General features: G+C 41.3%; 4 protein-coding genes and 1 pseudogene across 4 annotated transcripts; all 5 read right to left on the reverse strand.

Annotated features, from left to right (window-relative positions):
• Positions 1 to 4773: 4773 nt before the first annotated feature.
• LOC145500184 (uncharacterized) lies at positions 4774 to 5097 on the reverse strand. The gene has a single exon (XM_081479665.1). The coding sequence runs from the start codon at positions 5095 to 5097 to the stop codon at positions 4774 to 4776; it is 324 nt and encodes a 107-aa protein (XP_081335791.1).
• Positions 5098 to 5199: 102 nt separating this feature from the next.
• LOC145500185 (uncharacterized) lies at positions 5200 to 6138 on the reverse strand. The gene has a single exon (XM_081479666.1). It carries the CDS (start codon positions 6136 to 6138, stop codon positions 5200 to 5202), a length of 939 nt encoding a protein of 312 aa, XP_081335792.1.
• Positions 6139 to 10175: 4037 nt separating this feature from the next.
• On the reverse strand, positions 10176 to 10802 carry LOC145500234 (uncharacterized). Its single transcript, XM_081479751.1, has one exon. It carries the CDS (start codon positions 10800 to 10802, stop codon positions 10176 to 10178), a length of 627 nt encoding a protein of 208 aa, XP_081335877.1.
• Positions 10803 to 12062: 1260 nt separating this feature from the next.
• LOC145499521 (uncharacterized) lies at positions 12063 to 12978 on the reverse strand. Its single transcript, XM_081479037.1, has one exon. The coding sequence runs from the start codon at positions 12866 to 12868 to the stop codon at positions 12155 to 12157; it is 714 nt and encodes a 237-aa protein (XP_081335163.1). The 5' UTR covers positions 12869 to 12978; the 3' UTR covers positions 12063 to 12154.
• A 279-nt stretch (positions 12979 to 13257) lies between these two features.
• Positions 13258 to 16562, reverse strand: LOC145500236 (uncharacterized; annotated as a pseudogene).
• Positions 16563 to 22139: the final 5577 nt, after the last annotated feature.

The following is a 22139-nucleotide window of genomic DNA, read 5'->3' on the forward strand; positions in this document are numbered from 1 at the left end:
AGCTGTCCGGTGTGTCACAAACTAGTTGCACGCGTCTCATCAAAGTCTTTATAGTCGTGGCTTTGTGTGAAGTCGGGTTGTAGGATGATTTGTCAAGTAATCTGTCGGTATGTGTCAGTTTTCTGTACACTGTTGTTCACAGTTCGTTGTCGTGGCTTACCAAACAGTCTAGAAAAGGAAGTTTCCCATTTTCTTTGATCTCTTTAGCAAACTTGATGCCGACGTTCTGTCCGTTTAGGTGGTTGTGAAAATCGTCAATTTTGTCTTTGTGAACGGCGGTAAAGGTGTCGTCAACGTAGCGTAACCAAAGCGGTATCGTTTGTCAGCAAGTTGCAAGGGCACGTTCCTCCACATGTTGCATCACAATTTCTGTGACAACAACAGAAACAGGCAATCCAATGGCTGTTCCATGCAACTGTTTGTAGTGTTTACCATTGTACTGAAAGTAAGTCAATGTAAGGCAAAAGTTCAGTAAGTCCATGATGTCTTCTGTCGGTGACAGTAGTTTAACAGTAGATTGTTGAATGGCAGTCTTGGTACACTAATGCCAATTGAAGTGGAATACTGGTGAACAGTGATTTCACATCAAAAGACACGAGTTTGTAGTCGTCAGGTATCTGTACTGTCTTAATAGTGTCAATGAAGTTCTCCGTAGATTGTAGTTTGCATCTTGATTTGTCAGTGAGGGGTTGCAGTATGGTCGTCAAGTACTTAGACAGTTGATACGTAGGGGACCCACAGAATGACACTATAGGTCGCATCGGTATATGAGGTTTGTGCAGTTTCGGTAGTCCATAAAGTTTCGGTGGTTGTGGTACTGAACACGATACAGTGGTCACTTTCACTGCCAAGGATCTGTCCTGCCATGAATATACGCAATTCATAGCTCTTTATGTAGCCATTGCTGAGATTAATTTACTTTTTAAACTCTATTATTCTCTGAACATTGAAAATAAATGAATGAAATTCAAAGACTTAGCTTTCCTGGTCCAAAACACAATGAAAATTTCACCAAAGCCGCCATAATGAAGCCAAATGAAAAAAATGTCTGTTTTCCTGACAGCGGACTTTGTTGACCTTGTGATTGGCAAGAAAAATGTGGAAAGCCGCTGGTCAGAATCTAGACCTTGGACCATTTTCCACAGTTCTTGAGCTGCACCAACCATCTGCGACCCATTGTCGCTCAACAACACTGCTGGGTATCCATGGATACCGAAAAATCTCCTAAGCTGGATAAATTTCATTGTGGTCAAGTCTACTGCCATTTCTAGGTGAACTCCTCTGGTGTTAATGCAGGTGAAGATGATGCCGTAATGCTGTGCTCTCGTGTTTTGTCCTATTTTGACACTGAAAGGTCCGAGATAGTAGCAAGCAGTATAGTGGAAAGGTGGGGGTCTGCGGTGCCATTCGAAACAGTGGAAGATAGGCCATTAACTGCGTCTCTGCCTTGTGAGCCATTTCTCAACAAGTAACACACTTGAACTTCACAGCCTTACTGAGCTTGCTGGCCTTTAGGATCCAGTATTTTCGTCTTGTTTTTGCAGTCGTGGTTGCTATTCCAGGGTGTCCATGATTATGCATGTGGCTTGTAATAAGTAGTGATATTCTGTGCTTGCTGGGAAGTAACACTGAGTGTTTTTCTTCGTAATACATGATTGCTTTGTTGATCCTTCCTCCAACCCTGATTATTTCTTTGCCGTCTACAAACAGGCTCAGTGTCTGGAATTCTCCATTCTTCATTCAACTCTTCAAATCCTTTTGGGCACATTGGATCCATGACATCTCAGCTTTCTTCAACTCTTCGGGCATGAGACGTCCTTCTCATAATTGTAAAGATTCTAGAGGTTGCATTTACTCAAATCTTAAACAATTACAGGGGTAGCACGGTGCGAGATATTTGAACTCCACTTGGTAGATTCAAACTGATTTAATGACAGATCAAGTCCGTAGATCTAGTTCACAATAGGTAGCGACTGAAGAAGTAGCGAAAACCAGTTGATCACAAGTGGTAGTAACAGATACGAATAGGAGTAGTAGTTGTGCAAGTAGGTGTAGTAGTAGTAGGTTCAAACTGAAAAGCGATAGTTAAGAATACGTCCTACTAAGATAAGGCATAAAATACAAATCTAACAGGATAGAAAAATCATGATAAAACTAACAAGATCACAGTGTGAAACAAATGGACGTGACAATTGATACTCGAAACTAATAAAACTGAGACGATAACAACTCTTGTCGTAACAAACGAAGACATCAACGGCTATCGCGCAAAATAGCTAAATATAGGGTGAAGGAATCACAATTTGGTAATCATATGACAATTAGACTAATAAAGCAACTTGACAATAAGCCTTAGCAATAGTAGTGCTGTGAAAGCGACTTCAACAAAACCTAGATAAACTAAATCTTTTGGTGACAAAGAAAGGACTAACAATTCATGACTTAGCAAACAACTACAACAATAAGAACTTACGTACTTTGGTTGACGACTCGCACAAAAAGGTAGCAGAGAGACAGCGAAATACACTTGAAATAGCGGTAACTTGGATCCTCTGATCGTAGCACGGTAACGGTGTAACCTCATGAACAATCTCTGAATAAAAGAAGTTGTGCGTCGTCTTATATTGCCCATGCTACGTGAAAAACTAGGGCGTTGTGAGAAACGTGGTGCCCACAACAAAGACAACTTCCTAGCGGCAAAATTTCTAGAACTATTACATGCGTGTGAAAATCACGATTTTATGAAAACTTTGATTTTGAAATCACATACTGGGCTTGAATAATAACTGATAATAAATCAGTAGGAAGTTGCAGAGGAAATTGATAAATGATCGGCGTTTCAAAACTAACATTCCAGCCTCTTAAAGGTATTACAAATAGCCTTTACACATTAACTATAAAATGTTTGAAACGCTAAAACTATGATTAGTTATAATAGTAAAGTTCATGGTTATAGTGTCCTTAATACTAGCTAAACTTATCTAATCCTTGCTTGTCATCTCTGCAGCCTCGAGTAGAACAATCTTATTGACGGGTCACACTAATATGGACGTCCTTGTCGTGACTTTAGCTGAGCGTGCTAGCCCATCCTTGCGATTGCTGTATACTTCCAGTACTCGTGCTAGTGACCAAAGACTGTGGGGCATATTCTCATCAAGAAGAAGCACAATGTCATCCTCGGCGAGATTACACTGTGGCTTGTTCCACTTTTGACGTTGCTGCAGTGACGGCAGGCACTCTCTGGTCCAGCATGACCAGAAGATGTTGCTAAGATATTACACTTGGCGCCATCTGTGACAGGTGTAGTTATCTTCCTTGGAAAATACACCAGGTGGGATTGCTGTTTCCGCTCAAAGCAGCAGGAGATGATTAGGTGTGAGTGCATTGAGATCCCTTGGATCATCAGATACCTTGGGGATTGGTCTTCCATTAACAATGGATTCCACCTCACACATCAATGTGTTCAGACCCTCATTGTGAAGAACTTGTTGCTTGAGTAGCGCTTTCATGACTTTTCTCAGTTCTTATGCATCTTTCCCACACTCCTCCGTGGTGTGATGCAGCAGGTGGGTTGAATATCCACTTGACATCATGGTGTAGCAGGTAGTCGTAAATCTGAGCTTGATTCCATGCTTGAAGGGCTTCACGTAGCTCCTTTTTGCCTTTCACCAAGTTGCCTCCGTTGTCTGACCTTATTTGTTCTGGGCGTCCTCTCCTCGCAATGAAACGTCAAAGAGCGTTGATGAAAGACTTGGTGTCTAAAGAATAGACCACTTCGATATGGACTGCACGGATAGCCAGGCATGAAAACAATACACCATATCTCTTAGCAGTTGTCCGTCCGTGATGAACAGTGAAGGGACCAAAACAATCGACCCCTACATTTGTGAATGGTGGCTTTGAAGGCGTTATTCGCTCCTTCAGTAGGCTTGCCATTTTCTGTTGCATTACTGGTGCTTAACATCACCGGCAATTGAATCATGCACTGACCATGTTGCGTACACTTGATCGCACCCTGGCAATCCAATATTTCTGTCTGATCAAAGACAGTGTGTACTCAACTCCAGAGTGAGCAGAGGCTCGGTGGTAGTGGTTGATGATTAACTTGATGATGTGATGCTTTCTTGGAAGAATCACTGGGTGTTTAGCATCATTCTCAATTGGTGCTTGGTGCAGACTTCCTCCTACAAGGATGAGGCCGTTTTCCAAAACAGGATCAAGCTTGTAAATACTGCTACTCTTCTTTGTAGGATTCTTAGTTGCTGTTTTCTCCGTCTCCTTGCAGGCTCGACTGACTTGACTTAAAGCTGATAATTCTTCCTTGAAGGTTTGTTTCTGCACGAAATTGACGATTTCCTTTTCTACTTCGTTGACTTCAGACACACTCAATGGTGTGATTTTACTGACATCTGATTGGTAGCCGACATCTTCCTTTGCCTTGCGGCACTGACTTTGCTTCTTTAGGTTTTGCTTGTGACGTAACATCCAGGCCATAGCTTTCTTCAGGCGGGTCCATGAGGAAAACTTCTCGATTGCCTCATTAATGTTGCTTTGATCGTTTGCTTTGTTTGCAAATACTTCAACGGTCTTCTTGACTTCTGGGTCGCTGTCGGAGATCTCGCCGATATCAGCGGGTCTTTACGGCCAGGTCTCCTTAGGTTGCTTTCGAAAGGGGGGTCCTTGTGACCAATGATCGTTCATTAACAGCGAGTCAACTGTCATCCCTCTGGATGCTTCGTCAGCTGGATTTAGCGATGTCTCAACATATCCCCATTAGGTTGCTGTGGACTGGTCCAATATTGCGGAAACACAATTGGCGACAAAGATCTGGAATCTCTTGTGCTTGTTCCCTATGTATCGAAGAACGCAAGTGCTGTCGGTCCAGAAGGTAGAGCTTTCAACGGGCAAATCAAGTTCTTGTCTGATCATGTGGTCTAATCTTGTTGCTAAAACTGCTGCAGATAATTCCATTCTCAGAATCGTCATTGCCTTTAGGGGAGCTAATCTTGACTTTGCCATGATAAAGGAACAGTGGACTTTACCGTTCACGTCGATTTGTTGGAGATACAAAACTGCTCCATAGCCTTTACTAGACATGTCTGAGAAGTGATGAAGCTCGCGTTGGTGGACGTCTGAGAAGTCTGGTGGTTTGAAGCATCGGGGAATTTCGTATTGTTCCAGTTTAGGCAGTTCTCTAAGCTAGGCTTGCCATTTGTGTTTGCTAAGTTCTGGGATCTGGTCGTCCCATCCGAGGCCCTTAAGACACAGGTCTTGTAGGCTAGATTTGGTAGGTAGAATACATGGGGATACAAAACCCAGTGGATCGTAGATTGAAGAGACAATGGACAGAATTCCTCTTCTGGTAGCTGGTTTTTCCTGGCTAGTGATTTTGAAACTAAAGGTGTCTGCTTGAACATTCCACTGGATGCCTAAGGCTTTTTCAGTTAGTGCTAAATTCTTGTTGAGGTCAAGATCCTTAACTGAGGGTGCTCTTCCTGACTCAGGAACAGAGTTGATTACTTCTCTTGAATTGGATATCCACTTGGTTGGGGAAAAGCCTCCTTCGGATAGTAGCTCACAGAGTTGTCCTGCCAAACAAACAGCTTGTGTGTTTGTTGCAACTGAATGAAGGCAGTCATCTACATAGAAATTTCGCTTTACAGTCTCCACTGCGGCTACGTCGAAGTCTTCTCTGTTATGGTCAGTGGTTTTCTTCAAGGCGTAGTTCGCACAGCTTGGGGACGAAACGCCGCCAAACAAATGGACCAACATTCGGTATTCTTCTGGCTCCTTTTCTAGGTCACTGCCTGGCCACCAAAGGAATCGCAAATAGTTACAGTTGCTTGGCTGAACTTGAACTTGATAGAACATTGCTTCTATGTCCAACATGAAGGCAACTGGTTCCTGTCGGAATCGTGTTCGCACACCAACCAGCGTGTTGGTTAGATCCGGCCCCTGTGACAGCTGATCGTTGAGAGAAGTGCCATGATACCTTGCTGAACAGTCAAATACGACATGGACCTTGTCTGGCTTCTGCAGATGAAATACTGGATGGTGCGGTAAGTACCATGTGTCTTTCAAAGACAAGTCCGTGCCGGTTATCTTTTCGGCATAATTCTTGTGTAGCAGGTCATCCATGAAATCCTTGTATTCCTCTCGAAGGGTTTCATCTCATTGAAGGCGTCTCTTTAGCACCTGCAGTCTGGATTTGGCTTGGGACTTGTTGTTCTCCAAAACTAGTGGATTATTTTTCCATGGCAGACCGATTTCATAATCACCGTTCGAAAGCTTCACAGTACTTTCCATGATTTCTAATGCACGTCGATCATTCTGGGACATCGACATCTTGGGCTCGTAGCTCAAGTCGTTAAATTCTAGATTACAATAATCTTCAAATTGCTTGCTGAGGTTAGCATTGGCATCAACGAGGTTAGCGGTTGGCTCCTTAGACCCTGTCCATCCAAGGGGTCCATTAAGCACCCATCCGAGAACGGTACGTGTCCCAAAGGGACCGCCATTTTTGCTTTCCCTCACTTCCACTGGTTGCAGTACTTGTGGTACGTCACTGCCAATCAAAAGGCCAATTTCTGCTTCGATGTTGGGTACTGTGATACCCTTAAGGTGTGGCCAGCAGTTCACGTCTTCTTGTGTACCAATAGCGTTGGTTGATACAGAAAGACTGGGTCTAGAGTAGACCATGGGTAGCTCGGTTAAGTTGTGGTTGCTGAGATCGGAAACTTCTAGGTTAACAAGAGAACATTCAATTGCTTCATTGGTTGTTTGCATCGTAGTAAGTGAAAGGGTGGTTTTCACTCCCTTGACATCAAGTTTTCTGAGTAGCGCGTCAGTGCAGAATGAAGTGTTTGATCCAGAATCCAGGAACGTGTATGTTAGCACTTTGTTGTCTTGGCCCTTCACTTTAGCCTTCACAGGCAAAATCGATAATCCTACGATGGAGGAGTTGCTGGATGCTTGAAATGTCCCACTTTGGACGTAGCCATTACTCACTTGCATTGCGGTTGCGTTTCTTTCGGTGCTTGTAGCCCTGTTACTCTGATTTGGTTGTGGTGGCATTACTTCCTGGGTTTGTTCCTTCTCATGTAGAAAGGTAGAATGCTTTTTCGTACAGCCTTCAATGCATCAGAAGCTTTGTCTTGGACAGTCTTGTACAAAGTCTCCCGATACTAAACAATTTAAGCACAGTTTTTAGCACGCACAAACGTGAGTTGATCGCTTAAACATAATTTTCTAAAGTCGCTGCATTGTGAAAGCCAATGATTTTTGTCACATGAGAGACACTTCAATACTTTCGTCTCTGAAGTGCTTGATGGCGAATAGGGTGGCTTTGGCTGAATGTCCACTGCGAATGACCTTGCATCCCTTTTTGACCTGTCGTTGTGCTTGAGATTACTAGATTGGCTCGGTTCACCTTGAATCTTGCCGAAAATAGGATGGTTGTTCACCCTCGATCTGGCCTCAACAAAGTCTGTAATGTCCTTCAAGTTGGGGTCTCTTGCTTCTTTGTGCGTAATAGTGTCAACCAGCTCACGCCATTTTAGCCTAAGTGGATAAGGTAGCCGGTCTATGATTTTCCTCCTTTTCTAGGCGGTTAAGGTAGCCGATCTCCTTTAACATGTTTCTCCAGCTGGTGAGCAATATCGAGAACTTCTGCAGTGCGGAACCATCTTCAGAGCAGATTGACTGGCCATTGATAATGCGGTCAAGGTACGCTGTAGCAATTTTGTATGACTGACCATACCTCTCTGCCAATAGCTTTCTTGCTTCCTTATAGCCTCTATCCTCCTGCATGGCTAGGCAGCTTTGTACCAGGTCTTGTACCTGTCCACTCATGCACTGCAGGAGGTAAATAGAGCCTTGTGCTTGGACTGCTAGTTTTTCTCTCAATGAGGTTCTCGAAAGCTTGGGTAAAGTCACAGTACTCCACTGGATCGCCGGTGAAGACAGGAATGTCAGGTTGAGGTAGTGTCAATGCCATAATAGTCTCTTGTTGTTGTCTCAGGAGAAGCTGTGTATCACAACTAACAGGGGGGACATGGATAGTCTGTGGCGTGCTCTTAGCGACTGCACTGAGAGGCGAATATTTGGGAGTCTTATTCTGCCATTCAGGAGCTTGTGGGTTTTAAGGAAGGCCTTGTCTCGTTAGGGGGGATCTTCCATGGGAAAAGGGAACCTTCTAGGTTTGCTGGATTCATGATCTATTGCCAATTGATCTGAATTTTCATGGCTGGTTTCATTGGGTACATGCATGTCTGGTTTGGCCTCTACAGCAGTTGTCTGGTCTTAGATAAACCGGTCTTCATGCGGTGTTGCCAAGGGTTGCAGGAATGAAATGCTTTTCTTATTTTGCTCATTTTCCGAAAGTAACTTTGCGATGGTCTCACTCTTGGCATGCTCATAAACCAGTTTTTCGGCCTTGGCCTTTGCTATTTCAGTTTCTAATTTTAATTGAGTTTTGCGTTAACGTAATTTCATTTCTTCAATCTCGTGTAGCTTTTAAAATAGCCCTTTTTGCTGCGGCTCTTGCTCTGGCGCTAGCAGAAGAATTATGCGATGTGCATGACGAACACGATGAGCGTGATATGATGGTCCTTAAAAAAGCGTTTGAAATGCTGTCTTCAGGGTTTATCTCATAAGATCTTAGGAAGCGTGAAGCTTCCACCCCAGCTAGCCAAACATCTACGTTTTCTTGTAGCTGTTCTACTTCACTGAGAACTGATTCGTAATAATTTCCAGATTCTCCGATCGGCTCTGGATCTTCTAATTGACTATGAAACGTGTCGCGTGCCTCTTGAAATTTCTTAAACGCATGCTCTAGTTTGGCTGACTTTTTTATTACTTCATCTGCATTGCTTTCCTCAGTCATTAGACCGGAAATTTCATTAATCTTCTTAGTCACTATTACCTTTGCCCTGCTGCGTGCCTTCTTTGTTTCCATTTCTGGTGTCTTGATTGACCCTTTACAGCGGTGACAGGTTTGTTTGACCACAGATAAGCAGCTCGCACATGGGTGATTACTCTAATTCAGATATCGGATTGGCATTGTGTGGTCTCCAAGACGTAGCCTAATTTTTCGAATTCCTTCAGAATTCGTTGCAGGTTTGCTCAATTCGAATAAGGATCGCCGCCAAATTCAAACTAATGTAATTGTAAAGATTCTAGAGGTTGCCTTTACTCGAGTCTTAAACAACTACAGGGGTAGCACGGTGCGAGATATTTGAACTCCACTTGGTAGATTCAAACTGATTTAATGACAGATCAAGTCCGTAGATCTAGTTCACAATAGGTAGTGACTGAAGAAGCAGCGAAAACCAGTTGATCGCAAGTGGTAGTAGCAGATGTGAATAGGAGTAGTAGTTGTACAAGTAGGTGTAGTAGTAGTAGGTTTGAACTGAAAAGCGATAGTTAAGAATATGTCCTACTTAGATAAGGCATAAAATACAAATCTAACAGGATAGAAAAATCACGATAAAACTAACAAGACCACAGCGTGAAACAAATGAATGTGACAATTGATACTTGAAACTAGTAAAACTGAGACGATAACAACTCTTGTTGTAACAAACAAAGATATCAACGGCTATCGCGCAAAATAGCTAAATATAGGGTGAAAGAATCACAATTTGGTAATCATATGACAATTGGACTAATAAGGCAACTTGACAATAAGCCTTAGCAATAGTAGTGCTGTGAAAGCGACTTCAACAAAACCTAGATAAACTAAATGAAATCTTTTGGTGACAAAGAAAGGACTAACAATTCGTGACTTAGCAAACGACTACAACGACAAGAACTTACGTACTTTGGTTGACAACTCGCACCAAAAGGTAGCAGAGAGACAGTGAAATACACCTAAAATAGCGGTAACTTGGATCCTCTGATCGTAGCACGGTAGCGGTGTAACCTCATGAACAATCTCTGACTAAAAGAAGTTGCGCGTCATCTTATATCGCCTATGCTACGTGAAAAAACTAGGGTGTTGTGAGAAATGTGGTGCCCGCAATAAAGACAACTTCCTAGCGGCAAAATTTCTAGAACTATTACATACGTGTGAAAATCACGATTTTATGAAAACTTTGATTTTGAAATCACATACTGGGCTTGAATAATAACTGATAATAAATCAGTAGGAAGTTGCAGAGGAAATCGATAAACAATCAGTGTTTCAAAAGTAACACTTCTCGTCCACTGAGTGCATTTCTCCTGAGGCGTATCTTCTCAGCTAATCGCTTTATCCACACGGTAACTCGTATCAGTCTTCGCCAACCGGAGAAATTCTTCACATTGATTACCTTTCCTACATCTGCATACGGGACTGAACTGACAGCATTAACTTGGTGATGCTCCATGTCTTCTTGGTGCGGTGTAGTTGTTTGAACTGGCCAATTCCCTTCTGGCAGTTTCAAAAATTCAGGGCCGTTCATCCATGTTCCCATCAGCTGCTCTACATGCAATCCTCGCGACACATCATCCGCTACATTTTCTTCACCGGGAATGTGCTTCCATTGATTTGGGTCCAAATTGGTCTGGATCTCTCCAACCCTTGCCGAGACAAACCGCTTGAAACTGTGGGAAGGACTTTGGATCCAGGTAAGTGTGATACTGCTGTCAGTGAAGAATTTGACATCGGCAAATTGAATCTTGCACTCCTTCACGATTGTTTTCTCGAGGCGGGAGGCGAGAGCGGCTGCTTGTAATTCCAGATGTGGAACTGTGAGTTGCTTTAGGGGTGCCACTCTAGACTTAGCTGCAATGAAGTTTACTTCATAGGTGCTTTGTTTCATTTTTTGGACGGACGTACTCACAGGCGCCAAATGCTTCTTGTTAGGTGTCTGAAAAGACACTCAGTACCGGTACTTCTGGAGTTTCAGGTGGAACCAGGCATCTCTTGAAACCAGTCTTGTCAAGCTCCTTCATTTCCTTGAAGAACTTGATCCACTTTTCCTGTACATCATATGGAAGCTTATCGTCCCAGTGAAGACCAATCTGCCACAGCTCTTGCGAACCTATCTTGGCTCTGACGATGAATGCAGCAGCAAATCCAATGGGGTCGTGGAGGCGGGCAACTTGGCTGAGAAGCGTTCTCTTGGTCATCTTTACTCCATGGTCTACTGAATAATCTGTCAGGCACAGTAAATCCACTTTAACTTTGAAGCTGAAATCATCTGTGACGTAATTCCAAATCACCCCAAGCACCTTTTCCTCAACATCTTCCTGGAACATCTTGAACCCCTTTTCCTGATTTTCTGTCTTGGTTAGAATTTTGTTTGACTTTCAGCCCTTCACGCCAAACCCTCCACTCTCGAGCCCTTTGTCTAAATCTGTCAACTTCCGAGCCTGCACTACAGTGTCTACGGAACCACAAATATCATCCATATAGGAATTCTTTGTGAGGACCTCGGCTGCTTCCGGGTAGTCCCTCTTGTTTTCTGCAGCTGTTTTTCTTAATGCAATTTGAGTCATTGCAGGTGCTGGCGTATCACCAAACGTCAGGACTGCTTTGACGTACATGTTGTAGGTAATTTTTTTCTTCAGGTAAATTTGATTTTTACGTAGGTAATATTTTTTTAACTAGGTAATTTTAAAACAAATTTTTTTACCTGGATATTTTTAATCTGTTATGATGTTCTTCATTTTCACATAGTAGATCAACGGATATTGACAAAGCTGGAGTGCCGGTTAGCCAGATTTTACCTGTTAGCCCGTGTCGGTTAGGGGTGACACTATTTGGCGCAAAGACAGAATATCACTAGTTTGCTTGCGGTTTGCTTTCACTTCAGTTTGCTTGCGGTTAGCTTTTTTTAGGTAGTTTAGGCAATATTTAATAGTATTGTTGTTCCGTCATTCCACCTCGAATGGGGTCACCCTCAGTCATTTAGTCAGTCAACCAACCTTTAATGGGGAGACACTAAACAGTTAGATAACTAATATAATTGTGGTTTGCTGTTACTATTCAAACAAAACAAATAAAGGAAAATAAACTTTATAGTTTGAGAAAATCAGTTTTCATTCTCTAATACTATTGTTCCACTGCCATCTTACATGCTGCTGTGAAAGTAAGTTGTTTAGTATAATCAAAAGTGATATTGGGTTTCCAGCATTTGGTTAACCTGCTGGGGGAAATGAGAGTTGTTATTTACCCAAATTTGGTTGCTAGTCGAACATATGTGTTCTCAATTTCTGTTATTTTCCCAAACAAAACATTTGGGTGAAGTGGATTACATTTATCAACCTTGTCAATTTTTACACAGACATAATCATTGATTTCAAATTTTTTTACACTTGGTCTTGCAGCTTTCATTTTTTCATTATATTTGTTTTGTTTTTCATTCGTTTGGCTCTTCATTTGTTTTCGGACTTTGGAAAAATTATCTTGAGCCTTTCTTTTGGGAGCAGGATTGTTTTCCTCTAAGACTCTGGTAGGCTCTTCCTCTTCTCTTTCAACTGCATTCTCAACACATTCAATTTCATGTTCATCTTCCTGTTCTTCATCTGCTTCCATAGAAGGACATTCAGTTTCGGGTTCCTCTTCTTGTTCTCCATCTCCTTCCATAGCTGCACATTCTTCTCCTGATGTTGTTGTTCCTATTCGTCCTTCATGGGGAAGAATGCCAAAGACTAGCTCATATGGGGTTCTTGATACAGCGCGGTGTTTGGTTATATTTCTTTTGTAGGCAGCTTCTCCCACATGATTGCACCAAGTGTTTAAGCTCACTTGTTTTTCTTTTAAGATGTTTGCCAAGTTTTCCTTAAGAGTTCTGTTATTCCTTTCAACGAGTCCTTGTGTTTGTGGGGTTCTTGGAGCTCCGTGCACAAGCTCTATTTGGTGTTCATTGCAAAAGTCAATCATGTGTTTATTTTTAAATTCTTTCCCATTATCTGTATGAAGGGTTTTAGGAAATCCAATCTGCCAAAACAGTTGTGTTACTGCTTCTAATACTTTGTCGGCTGTTTTATGTGACAGAGGAAAAAGCTACGAATACTTGCTAAAATGATCAGTTACATGTAGAAGCCAGTTGTGATTTTTTCCACACGAACAAGTCAAATTTCGGAAGTCGATCAAATCCAACTCAACATGCCACAGAAAATTACTCGCCTGGAGTGGTTTTGTTATGGGCCGTTTCAAATGGTCTGTTACACTTTTCTGCTGTTGGTGTAGATGGCACAGGCTAACAAAAAGTGTTATTACATGTTGGGATATTTCGGCGTAAGTCCTCTTTACAAATTCTTCAGTTTTATCTCTTCCTCGGTGTGCTGTTGAAGAGTGAGCCTGGCATAAGATGCTGTGAAGTTGGCTTCTCGGTACTACAATTTTCGGTCTTTGGACAAGATGTTGTTATTTTGAATCGTCCACTGCTTTCGTTTAATGGCCGCTGCATCGGTCTTGGTTAGTCCAAATTCTGCTTCATTTTTGCTGTCATTCTTTAGCCAGTTTTTTGCCTTGTCGTAAAATTGATTGTCGATAAACACAGTTAATTTGCTTTCCTTCTTTTTAGAGCTTTTTTGCGCATCTAACTTCTCATAAAACATGTCTTTGCTGACACAAAACGTGGCAGTTTCCATTGCTTTCATGAACGAAGTCCCGTTTTCATCCAAGTGCGCATGTGCACGTTTTGCATAAATTAAGTTTGGACCGAGGTGAGTCTGGGACCCAAAAAAGCAATAATTAGGAGAAAAAAAAGAAATTTTTTCAACTTGAGCTGTGTAGTCTAGTGGAGATCGAGATGGACATGTAATCTGAAGGTCTTGGGTTCAACACACGGTAGGTACTTGTAATTTCCTTCTTCCTTTGAAATTAATAATTAGATAGGAAAATAAGAAGAGGTAGGCGTAGAATAGGGAGATAGTGAAAGAGAAGAAGAAGTAGGTGGGAGCAGGGAGAGATGAAGAGAAGAGTAGGAAATGAGATTTTCTCCTCCTTTTTTTATTTTTCTTTTCTTTTTAGAGCCCCCTAAAAATACCAGGCCCCTATTTTTAACCACACCCCATAAATTAAAACCCTTTTTAGTTAGTTGACTGAAACAGAGCAAGAGAAAAATTACCTGGTTAAAAAAAAAAAACCTAGTTAAATAATAAATTTACCTAGTTAAAAAAATTACCTACTGAACATTTTTAACTGCAACATACACATCGGGTTCTCTTTCCATTTCCAAATTTCTCCAGAGGAACCAATGAACATGCTGATCTCCTTCCGGGATGAGCACATGGTTATACATTTTGGATATGTCGCCCATCACTGCTACTTCTCTCTCTCTAAACCTTAAGACGAGTCCAAACAGACTGTTTAACAAGTCAGGCTCCTTCAGCCAATAATCATTCAGCACGTGACCTTGATAGACTGAGGACAAATTGAAGACGATTCGCACAGGTGTGCTCTTCTTGGGTCGAATCACCGCATGGTGTGGAACGTAATGCACTGGTCCTTTTAGTTATCCATTTCTTCTTAAGACAGCTTTCTTGAGAACTGCATCTCCTTCATTTCTTTCATCTGTTTGTCATAAGCCAATCCTTGTTCTGGGTCTTTCTTAAGGTGTCTTTCCATACTTTCTAGCAGTTTCACTGTAATGGCCTATTATCCGGTAACAGCATAGGGTCTTTCCTCCAGGGGTACGGTACCATCCACTGCTTGCCCAACTTTTCACATGACTTGGAAATGATTTCTGCTTCCTCTCTTTCAGCTTGTGTTAGCTTGTCAGCCTCACAAATACATGGTTTAACTTCCACTTCCACTGCTTCAGTCTTCCAAAAATCTGATACATCTACTGGTGTAGCAAGTCTTGCATGGCAGACATGGCCATTTACTTGTGTTTCTCCTGACGGTCCACCAAAAACCACCCATCCCAGAGGGGTTTTTCTTGCAACTAACTGTCCAGTCTGCCTGGTCTGTCCAGTATGCATCTGGGCATGGTCAACTCCTATCAGTAAATCAACAGGACCTTTGCCTCTGCGTATCCTTTCATTTTCCAGTCCGAGAAGCTTGGCGATTGGTTTAAGCTGGACTTCTGACACTTCTTTCACTAATGGACGGGATTCCAATCGCCTTGATTGAGAACATTTCGCTGTTGTTTGGTGAGGACACAGGAACACGGTAAACTTTAGTCCTGATCGTCTCCTCTTCTCCTCCCACTTTTGTAATTGTTATGGCGGTGTCGTTTCCTTTGAGCCCCAGTGCAGCTGCTGTCTCCTCCCAGATTAGGCTGACCTGCACTCCAGAGTCAAGAAGAGTGTTGCTTTGCTTTTGGAACCCATTTTGTCTGTAGATCTTGCATGTTATCACCAGCAAAAGAGTTTCATGTGGCTCAGAGAGGGATGCCATGTGCACGCCAATGTTGAATGCAGAGCTCTTGTGAAGCAACAGATGATGAAATTGCATGCATTCCCTTCCATTGTTAGATTTCGTACACTTTTGACATCTCCTGCAGTTATCAACTCAATGCTCTCTTCCTACTGCTTTCAGGCAACTAAAGCAGACATGGTTTTCTTTGGCAACTCGGATATGCTGGTCAATACTGAGTGCAGTGAATTTAGGGCAGGTATCTGGTGAATGAGACGGGTTTTTGCAGTACCAGCATTTGTGCCACTTCTGGTTGGGCGTGTCGACTTGAAACGCATAGACTGACTTGCTAGATCTCAGTGGGGCAGTGGCACGCATATGAGATTTCATCTCTACATTCATCCAGTTCATCAGTCGTTTTAAAGTTGCTTTTCCCCCTGACACCAAATCTCGTGCCCAAACCTTTCGATCATCTGGGCACAATTTTTGCTCGATGATAGACAACATGTGGCTATTGTCCATATCATTTTGACTTCCGACTTCCTTGAGCGTGTTGATGCTTCGTTTAACTAAATGAACTAAGTCGCAAAATAGTGCATCTTCGCCCGGCTGTAGAGCTCTAAACTTAACAATGTCTTGGGTGTTCGTGTTGGAAATGAACCTTGGATCTCTGTAAATAGAGTCCAAATAATCCCACGCTGCGTCGTAATCTTGACCTATCCCTTTAATTAACTCCAATGGTTTATCTTTGAGACAAGTACGAAGAAAAGTTATCGCATCCCTCTTGCTGTATTTCGATTCTATCGCATGCTTAAAATCGGCGCAAAAAATGGCGTAATCTCTTGCATCTCCTGCAAATTTGGGCATTTTAGGTTTTTCCATCTTGAAACCACAAGCGCCAGTTGAAGCGTTGGAGTTAGTTTGGATGTTATTATTTACCTCGTGGATAGCAACAAAGGTTCTGCTTTCATTGTTTGGCAGGTCATTATCATTACCGGAACTTGTGCTTTATTGTGCGTTAGTTGGATGATTATTATTGCCAGAACTTACACTAGGGGCGTCGTCATCTATTTTGCATGCTTGGAATTCCACTACTTCCCTGCCCATCAACATTATTATTTTTCGCCTTTGAGGCGCAGATGTATCTTAAGTTTTCAACGGGGTCTTTCCCTTGCTCAAGAAAGAATCCAAATATATTTTTGCACCCATTTCCATTGACATAAAGTCTTCTTGGCATTCCCCCATCCATCCCTTTGTGCTTCAAACTCATCGTCGGGTAATCGTGAATAATTTTCGTGCTTCTCCACAAGAGTGTCAAAGGCTAACTGTAGTTTAACTTCGCTAAGGATTTTCCACATCGTGTGAGTGTTCCTTTGGCAGTTCTCTGATCAGTTTTCGCGGCTTTTAAGGCTTCCTATGCCATGTGCTCTTGTATAATTCTTCGTTACAACCCAGAAATCAAATGAAATGTTGCACATGGAAATGGCTAGCTCAAAAGACCACCACAAACTGTATAGTATCAAGCCAAGGTTTAATAGTTATTTGATCTAAAAGAAATACATTTATGATTTGCAATTAGAACAAACACAAATAAATCTTAAAGGGCATGTAAACCCAAAAAATGCTATTTTGGGGACCACATAGTCGTTTAGTACATACATGACATCTGCCAAATCTGTAGATCTTTTGTTCACTTTAGCCCGTTTTTACGTTGAAAAATCGCTTCAAAGTTCTACACATCTGCCATCTTGAATTGCGCAATCTAGCAAATGACGTCACTGGTGGACCTTTAGTTACGGGAAGTCAAAGGTCTTTCTTGAACACGTTGTGAAATAAGCACATGTTTACATAGTTTCTTTTGGAAAAACACTACATCTTCATTATGGTAAAATGCTGTGTCGTTCAGTTTTGCAGTAATTCAAACAAAACAGGCCATACTATGCATAAGTTTCCAAAAGACGCTAATTCGAGGCGGCAGTGGGTAAAATTTGTTCAAGGCGCAAATCGAGCCTAGCGAAAAGGGCCGATTTTGTAGAGCCGACGGAGCATTCGGTTATTTGCAACATTCATTTTTCTCCGGATTGTTACGAAAAAAGTTTCATGGTAGAAATGGGGCTGAGAAAGCGAAGTCCTTTACTTTCTGGTGCTGTACCGACGATACAGCAGCAACAAATTCTCGCGACAAACGAAAGTGGCCTATCCAAAATGAAGGCAGCAAACAACCGGAAATGGCTGACAGTGCCGATAAAAGGCCTAGAAGAAGTAGAGCTCTTCAAAAGCTTGAGGTTAATAGAGTAAACCACTTTATCTGCTATTCTTCGCAACACAGATAATTTCTGCTTCCTTTGAGAAACCCCGCAAAGAAACAGCAGTAGAACAATATGTGTCACGCTTACACATCATTGAGTAACTAGAAAGGTAATTACGGCAAACCACGTTTGTGCCTTTGTATATGTTAAGCCCATTGCTGCCAGTGCTGTAAGATATTTTCAATAATTATGATGTAAATTAGCAATCACCTTCTTATCCCTCACTGGGTTGGTGGCTTTAACCCAGTATACGTGGTGCCAAAATCGGCTGGAAAGGTGCTTCGGATCTTGTTTACAGCACAAGATGGCAGCGCAACTCGGACATGTTTACCAAGATAACCCCAGCACCAACGAACAAGCTGCCGATAGGCAATGTATCGAAATCTCCTACACGAAAAATACAGAGAAATAACTATCTACACTAGTGTTGTACTAAAATAAAACCAGTTACGGCAGAGGTAAATCTGACAATTGAACCGCGATAGTTAAAATAAAAGTAAACTTACTCGTTTCCTGTGTCGTGCTGCTGCCTGAATGCGTAATAAGCAGTTTCAAGCACCCAAACATCAAGACAGGTCGACTGAAATCATGGATGCTAGGTAATACATTTCATTTGTATTTCTGGCCTCTGATTTTCTACTTTTTGCCAGACTTGTCCGATTTCAGCGCAGCAAACACTTTCGAGAGCAGTCGGCATTGGCTGACATACTTGACACTCGCACCTTTTAATGCACCCAAGAAAGGTCGGGATAAAAGACAACAACAAAATTTGGTGAGCTTCTATTTGCGTGCTAATCTGACTATGCGCCGGCTTCAATTGATGTTCATCTGCTAAAAATGTAATTTAATTGCAAAATGATTAAACACCAATCTGTGTTTCCAAGACGGTCTGAGTTGTTGTCATCTGGTTCTGGGCTGGCTTCTTGTTGATCGTTTTGTCAGACCCTTCGTGGCTCAGATTGAAACGGATGAGGCCCAGATTGTTCCACGGCTACAACTGAATTTTCTACATCACTATCATACAAATTCATCAAATTCGAATCGCTGTCATCCAATAAAAGATCCTCCGAGCTACTCCCCACTTTCCCGATCCGCCATAGAATTCTCATATGGAATCCCTATTGCGCAATGTTTGTGTTCCACCGCTTACATCACGACAGATGGCTATTGTTTTCACCGGAAGTGGATTTTTTCTCGTAAAAGCTGTTTTTCTCCTTAATGAAACCCAAACGAGCAAAATAAATGCCAAATTCGTTTTCTACGTTGCTGTTTGCATCGAATAAGAAAAACTTGTATTTTTGGGTTTACATGCCCTTTAAATGTTGAAGCTAAATTCAGAAAACTTGAATTTCAACTTACTTCTGTGGCGGGTAGTTACAACAGTCGCACTTTACGGGTTAGCACTGAGTCTTTAACAGATACTTCAGGTGAGTGGGTTTAACAAACAGATTCTCCAGGTAAGCGGGTTTAACAAACAGATTCTCCAGGTAAGCGGGTTTAACAGACAGACTAAAATAACTTCTTTCCCACTTCGATTCTACTGAAAAACTGGTTTGAAACACAATAACCTAACACCTTTAAATCAATGTATATAATTTATGTCAATCATGATTCTTGTCAACAAATAAATCTGTCAATTAAGAGGCAGCGCCTATTTGATCAACGAAACAATCTGTATCTAACAGAGCAGAAAACCAAAAGAAAGCAGTTTACATTATAGAATGAGTCTGATGAAGAAAACTTTGTTCTTGCCAAAAAATGCAAAACAAAAACCTTAAGCCATGTCCAAACGGGAAATGTTTGGCTACAACACACAATGAAGCATCATTTGATTACCAACCATGTTGATGTTGTGCAGAGTGGTGACATGGTATCAATCATGTTTGATCACTTTCCAACGAGCAATAGTTTTGAAACGTTTGATCAAATGATTGTCGACCTTTAAATTGTATCAAACGTGAAAGCATAAGATATCCAAACGGCAAAATGTTGGACACCCAACAATGTTTGATAGTGTTTTATCGCCAAATATTTCTCGTTATAACAGTGCTTTATATTAATTCCACCAACGTAAAATTGCTAATGATTATACAATAAAAACCCTCGGTACTGTGTTGATTTAAATAGCAACATCATTCTATTGTCACTAGTTTTTGACACCTTGTCCTCTCTCTGTTTCCTAAAGCATGCACTGTTCAATTTTTTTAATCTAACTGGAATCGTATTTTGACAAAAAGCTGTGACAAGAACCCCCAAGTTGTGATACAAGACTACCATACCACAAGGCTTTAGTTTTCAGGTTGCACGTAAATGTTTTCAGAAGATTAGTCTAGGAAGAAGTTAGGTATTACCGGAGAAAACAATTTTTCAGGGTGACTAGCTGATATTTTGACTCAGCTTATATTGTGTAGACAACTGTCAAAATGTTTTGAAAGCCAAATTAAGCTAATCCAGGTGAACAATGCCACATTACCTTCGCCAATATCTGGGCATGAACAATTTGGATCAAAAACGGTTTTCTTGCAATAGTTAACAATTATTCACCGAAGTGGAAGTGAATAATCCACGACTTTCACTGACACTGGTAAATAATTGTTTTAGCATATAGACCACACAAGTTGAATGATGAGCCGATAAAATTGGCTCCTCAGTAATCCTAGCGGAACAGCAAGCCATTTTATTTTTCTACATTTGCTCATAGGTGAATAGTACTTACTTCTCACTTCTGAGCTTGCCAATCAGAATGCGTGGAAAGCACTATTCACCTGTTTGGTATATACTAATACTACATAAAGTTCTTATTATATTAGGTGTGCAAACCCTCGCTTTAATCAATCTTTATTTGTACTCACTCTTACTAAAGAACAAATTACAATTTCAATGAAAATATTAAGAGTAAAAATTAGAGTACTAACTGCCTGGAATACCCATAGGGGCTGGTGGAGCCAGGCAGCCAGTTAACATGTTTTGCATTGCCGCATGAATGATACAGAAATCACTGTTAATGTTTCTTTTGTGCAAATCAGTATATTGACAATTCAAAAGACAGCCACTTTCAGAAGCTTAGAGAAATATGTCTTCCAAAGGTATTTCTTCTACTGCAACTTGTATGTTGTGCGAACTGTCAAAGCCATCAAAAGACATCGTACAAGTTCCTTCTTTAACTTCTTTTATTACTCTGATGTACCACTCTGTGGTTCCTTCGTCATCTTCCTCAATTTCCACATTAACTTGTCAATTGTAAGGAACGAAATAGCTAACAGCAGAGGAAATACAAATGCCATTTGGAAGATCTTAAATCAATGCATGTCTCGAGGTATTGCTAAACGTCCAAGCACTTTGGAGGACCATAAGACATTGGCAAATATATTCAACAAGTATTTCACATCAGTAGGCGAACTTGCTGCCTATAAAGCGAACTTGATAACAAGGGATCAAGGTTTCGATAAAGAATGTGGTCCTAGGGAAGAAAGTATGGAAACCGGCCTACATGCTGAGCAAGAAGGATTTGAGTTTCAAAATGTAAAAGAAACTGATGTCAAGTCTGTCATTAAGAGTTTAGCTTCCAACAAAGCATCAGGATATGATAAAATCTCTGCTCATGTCCTGAAAGACAGTTGTGAGAGCATCGCACCTGTGATCTCTAGACTGGTAAATAGTTCGTTTCAAATGGCTGACTTTCCCAAAGCATGGAAAATTGCTGAGGTGATACCTGTACCCAAAGAAGGCAATTCAGAAGAACCGGCCAACAACAGACCGATATCATTGTTACCCATTCTATCGAAAGTAAGTGAGAGACTGGCACACAAGCAGTTTGTGGAATTTTTAACAACGAATGATAAACTGTTGCTCTACCAAAGTGGTAATAGGAAAATGCATTCGACAGAAACTACCCTCATAAATGTTTCAGACAATCTTTTGATAACAATTGACAAAAAATCAGCCTTGTTACTTGTACTGCTTGATATGTCAAAAGCTTTTGACAGTCTTAATCATAATCTATTGCTTGAAAAACTACGAAAACTTGGCCTTAAAGTTTCAGCAGTTTTCTGGTTTAGCAGCTATCTATCTAGTAGATATCAAAGGGTACGATACAAAGATTCAGTTTCAGAAATGTTACCCTTAACAAATGGAGTACCTCAGGAATCAATCTTGGGTCCAGTGCTTTTTACAATTTATATCAATGATTTAATTAGTGCTATTACCTACAGTCAAGCTGCCACGTATGTCGATGATAGTCAATTGTATAAATTTTCTGTATCAGATTCATCGATTGCTATGGCAGCTGTAAACCAAGATCTTAGGAATATCAGTAAATGGTGTGCAACAAATGCTCTACTCATAAACCCTGACAAGACAAAGTTAGTTGTTGTTGGCTCAGCACAACTTATAAAGAGGCTACCTCCTATTTCATTATCTTTGTTAGGCAAAACTATCTCACCAGTTCCGTTTGCCAAGGATCTAGGGATATATATTGACCAGTGTCTTACTTATGATGTAAATATCACTAAGACAGCCTCTAGTTGCATGAACCAGTT

Source organism: Orbicella franksi, chromosome 10 (assembly GCF_964199315.1).
Source record: "Orbicella franksi chromosome 10, jaOrbFran1.1, whole genome shotgun sequence".
Classification (NCBI taxonomy): Eukaryota; Metazoa; Cnidaria; class Anthozoa; order Scleractinia; family Merulinidae; genus Orbicella; species Orbicella franksi.

Excerpts from the sequence above, each read along its gene's own strand:
- LOC145500184 (XM_081479665.1), bottom strand. The coding sequence starts at position 5,097 with ATGTCTAGTAAAGGCTATGGAGCAGTTTTGTATCTCCAACAAATCGAC.
- LOC145499521 (XM_081479037.1), bottom strand. The coding sequence starts at position 12,868 with ATGATTGACTTTTGCAATGAACACCAAATAGAGCTTGTGCACGGAGCT.
- LOC145500234 (XM_081479751.1), bottom strand. The coding sequence starts at position 10,802 with ATGAAACAAAGCACCTATGAAGTAAACTTCATTGCAGCTAAGTCTAGA.
- LOC145500185 (XM_081479666.1), bottom strand. The coding sequence starts at position 6,138 with ATGGATGACCTGCTACACAAGAATTATGCCGAAAAGATAACCGGCACG.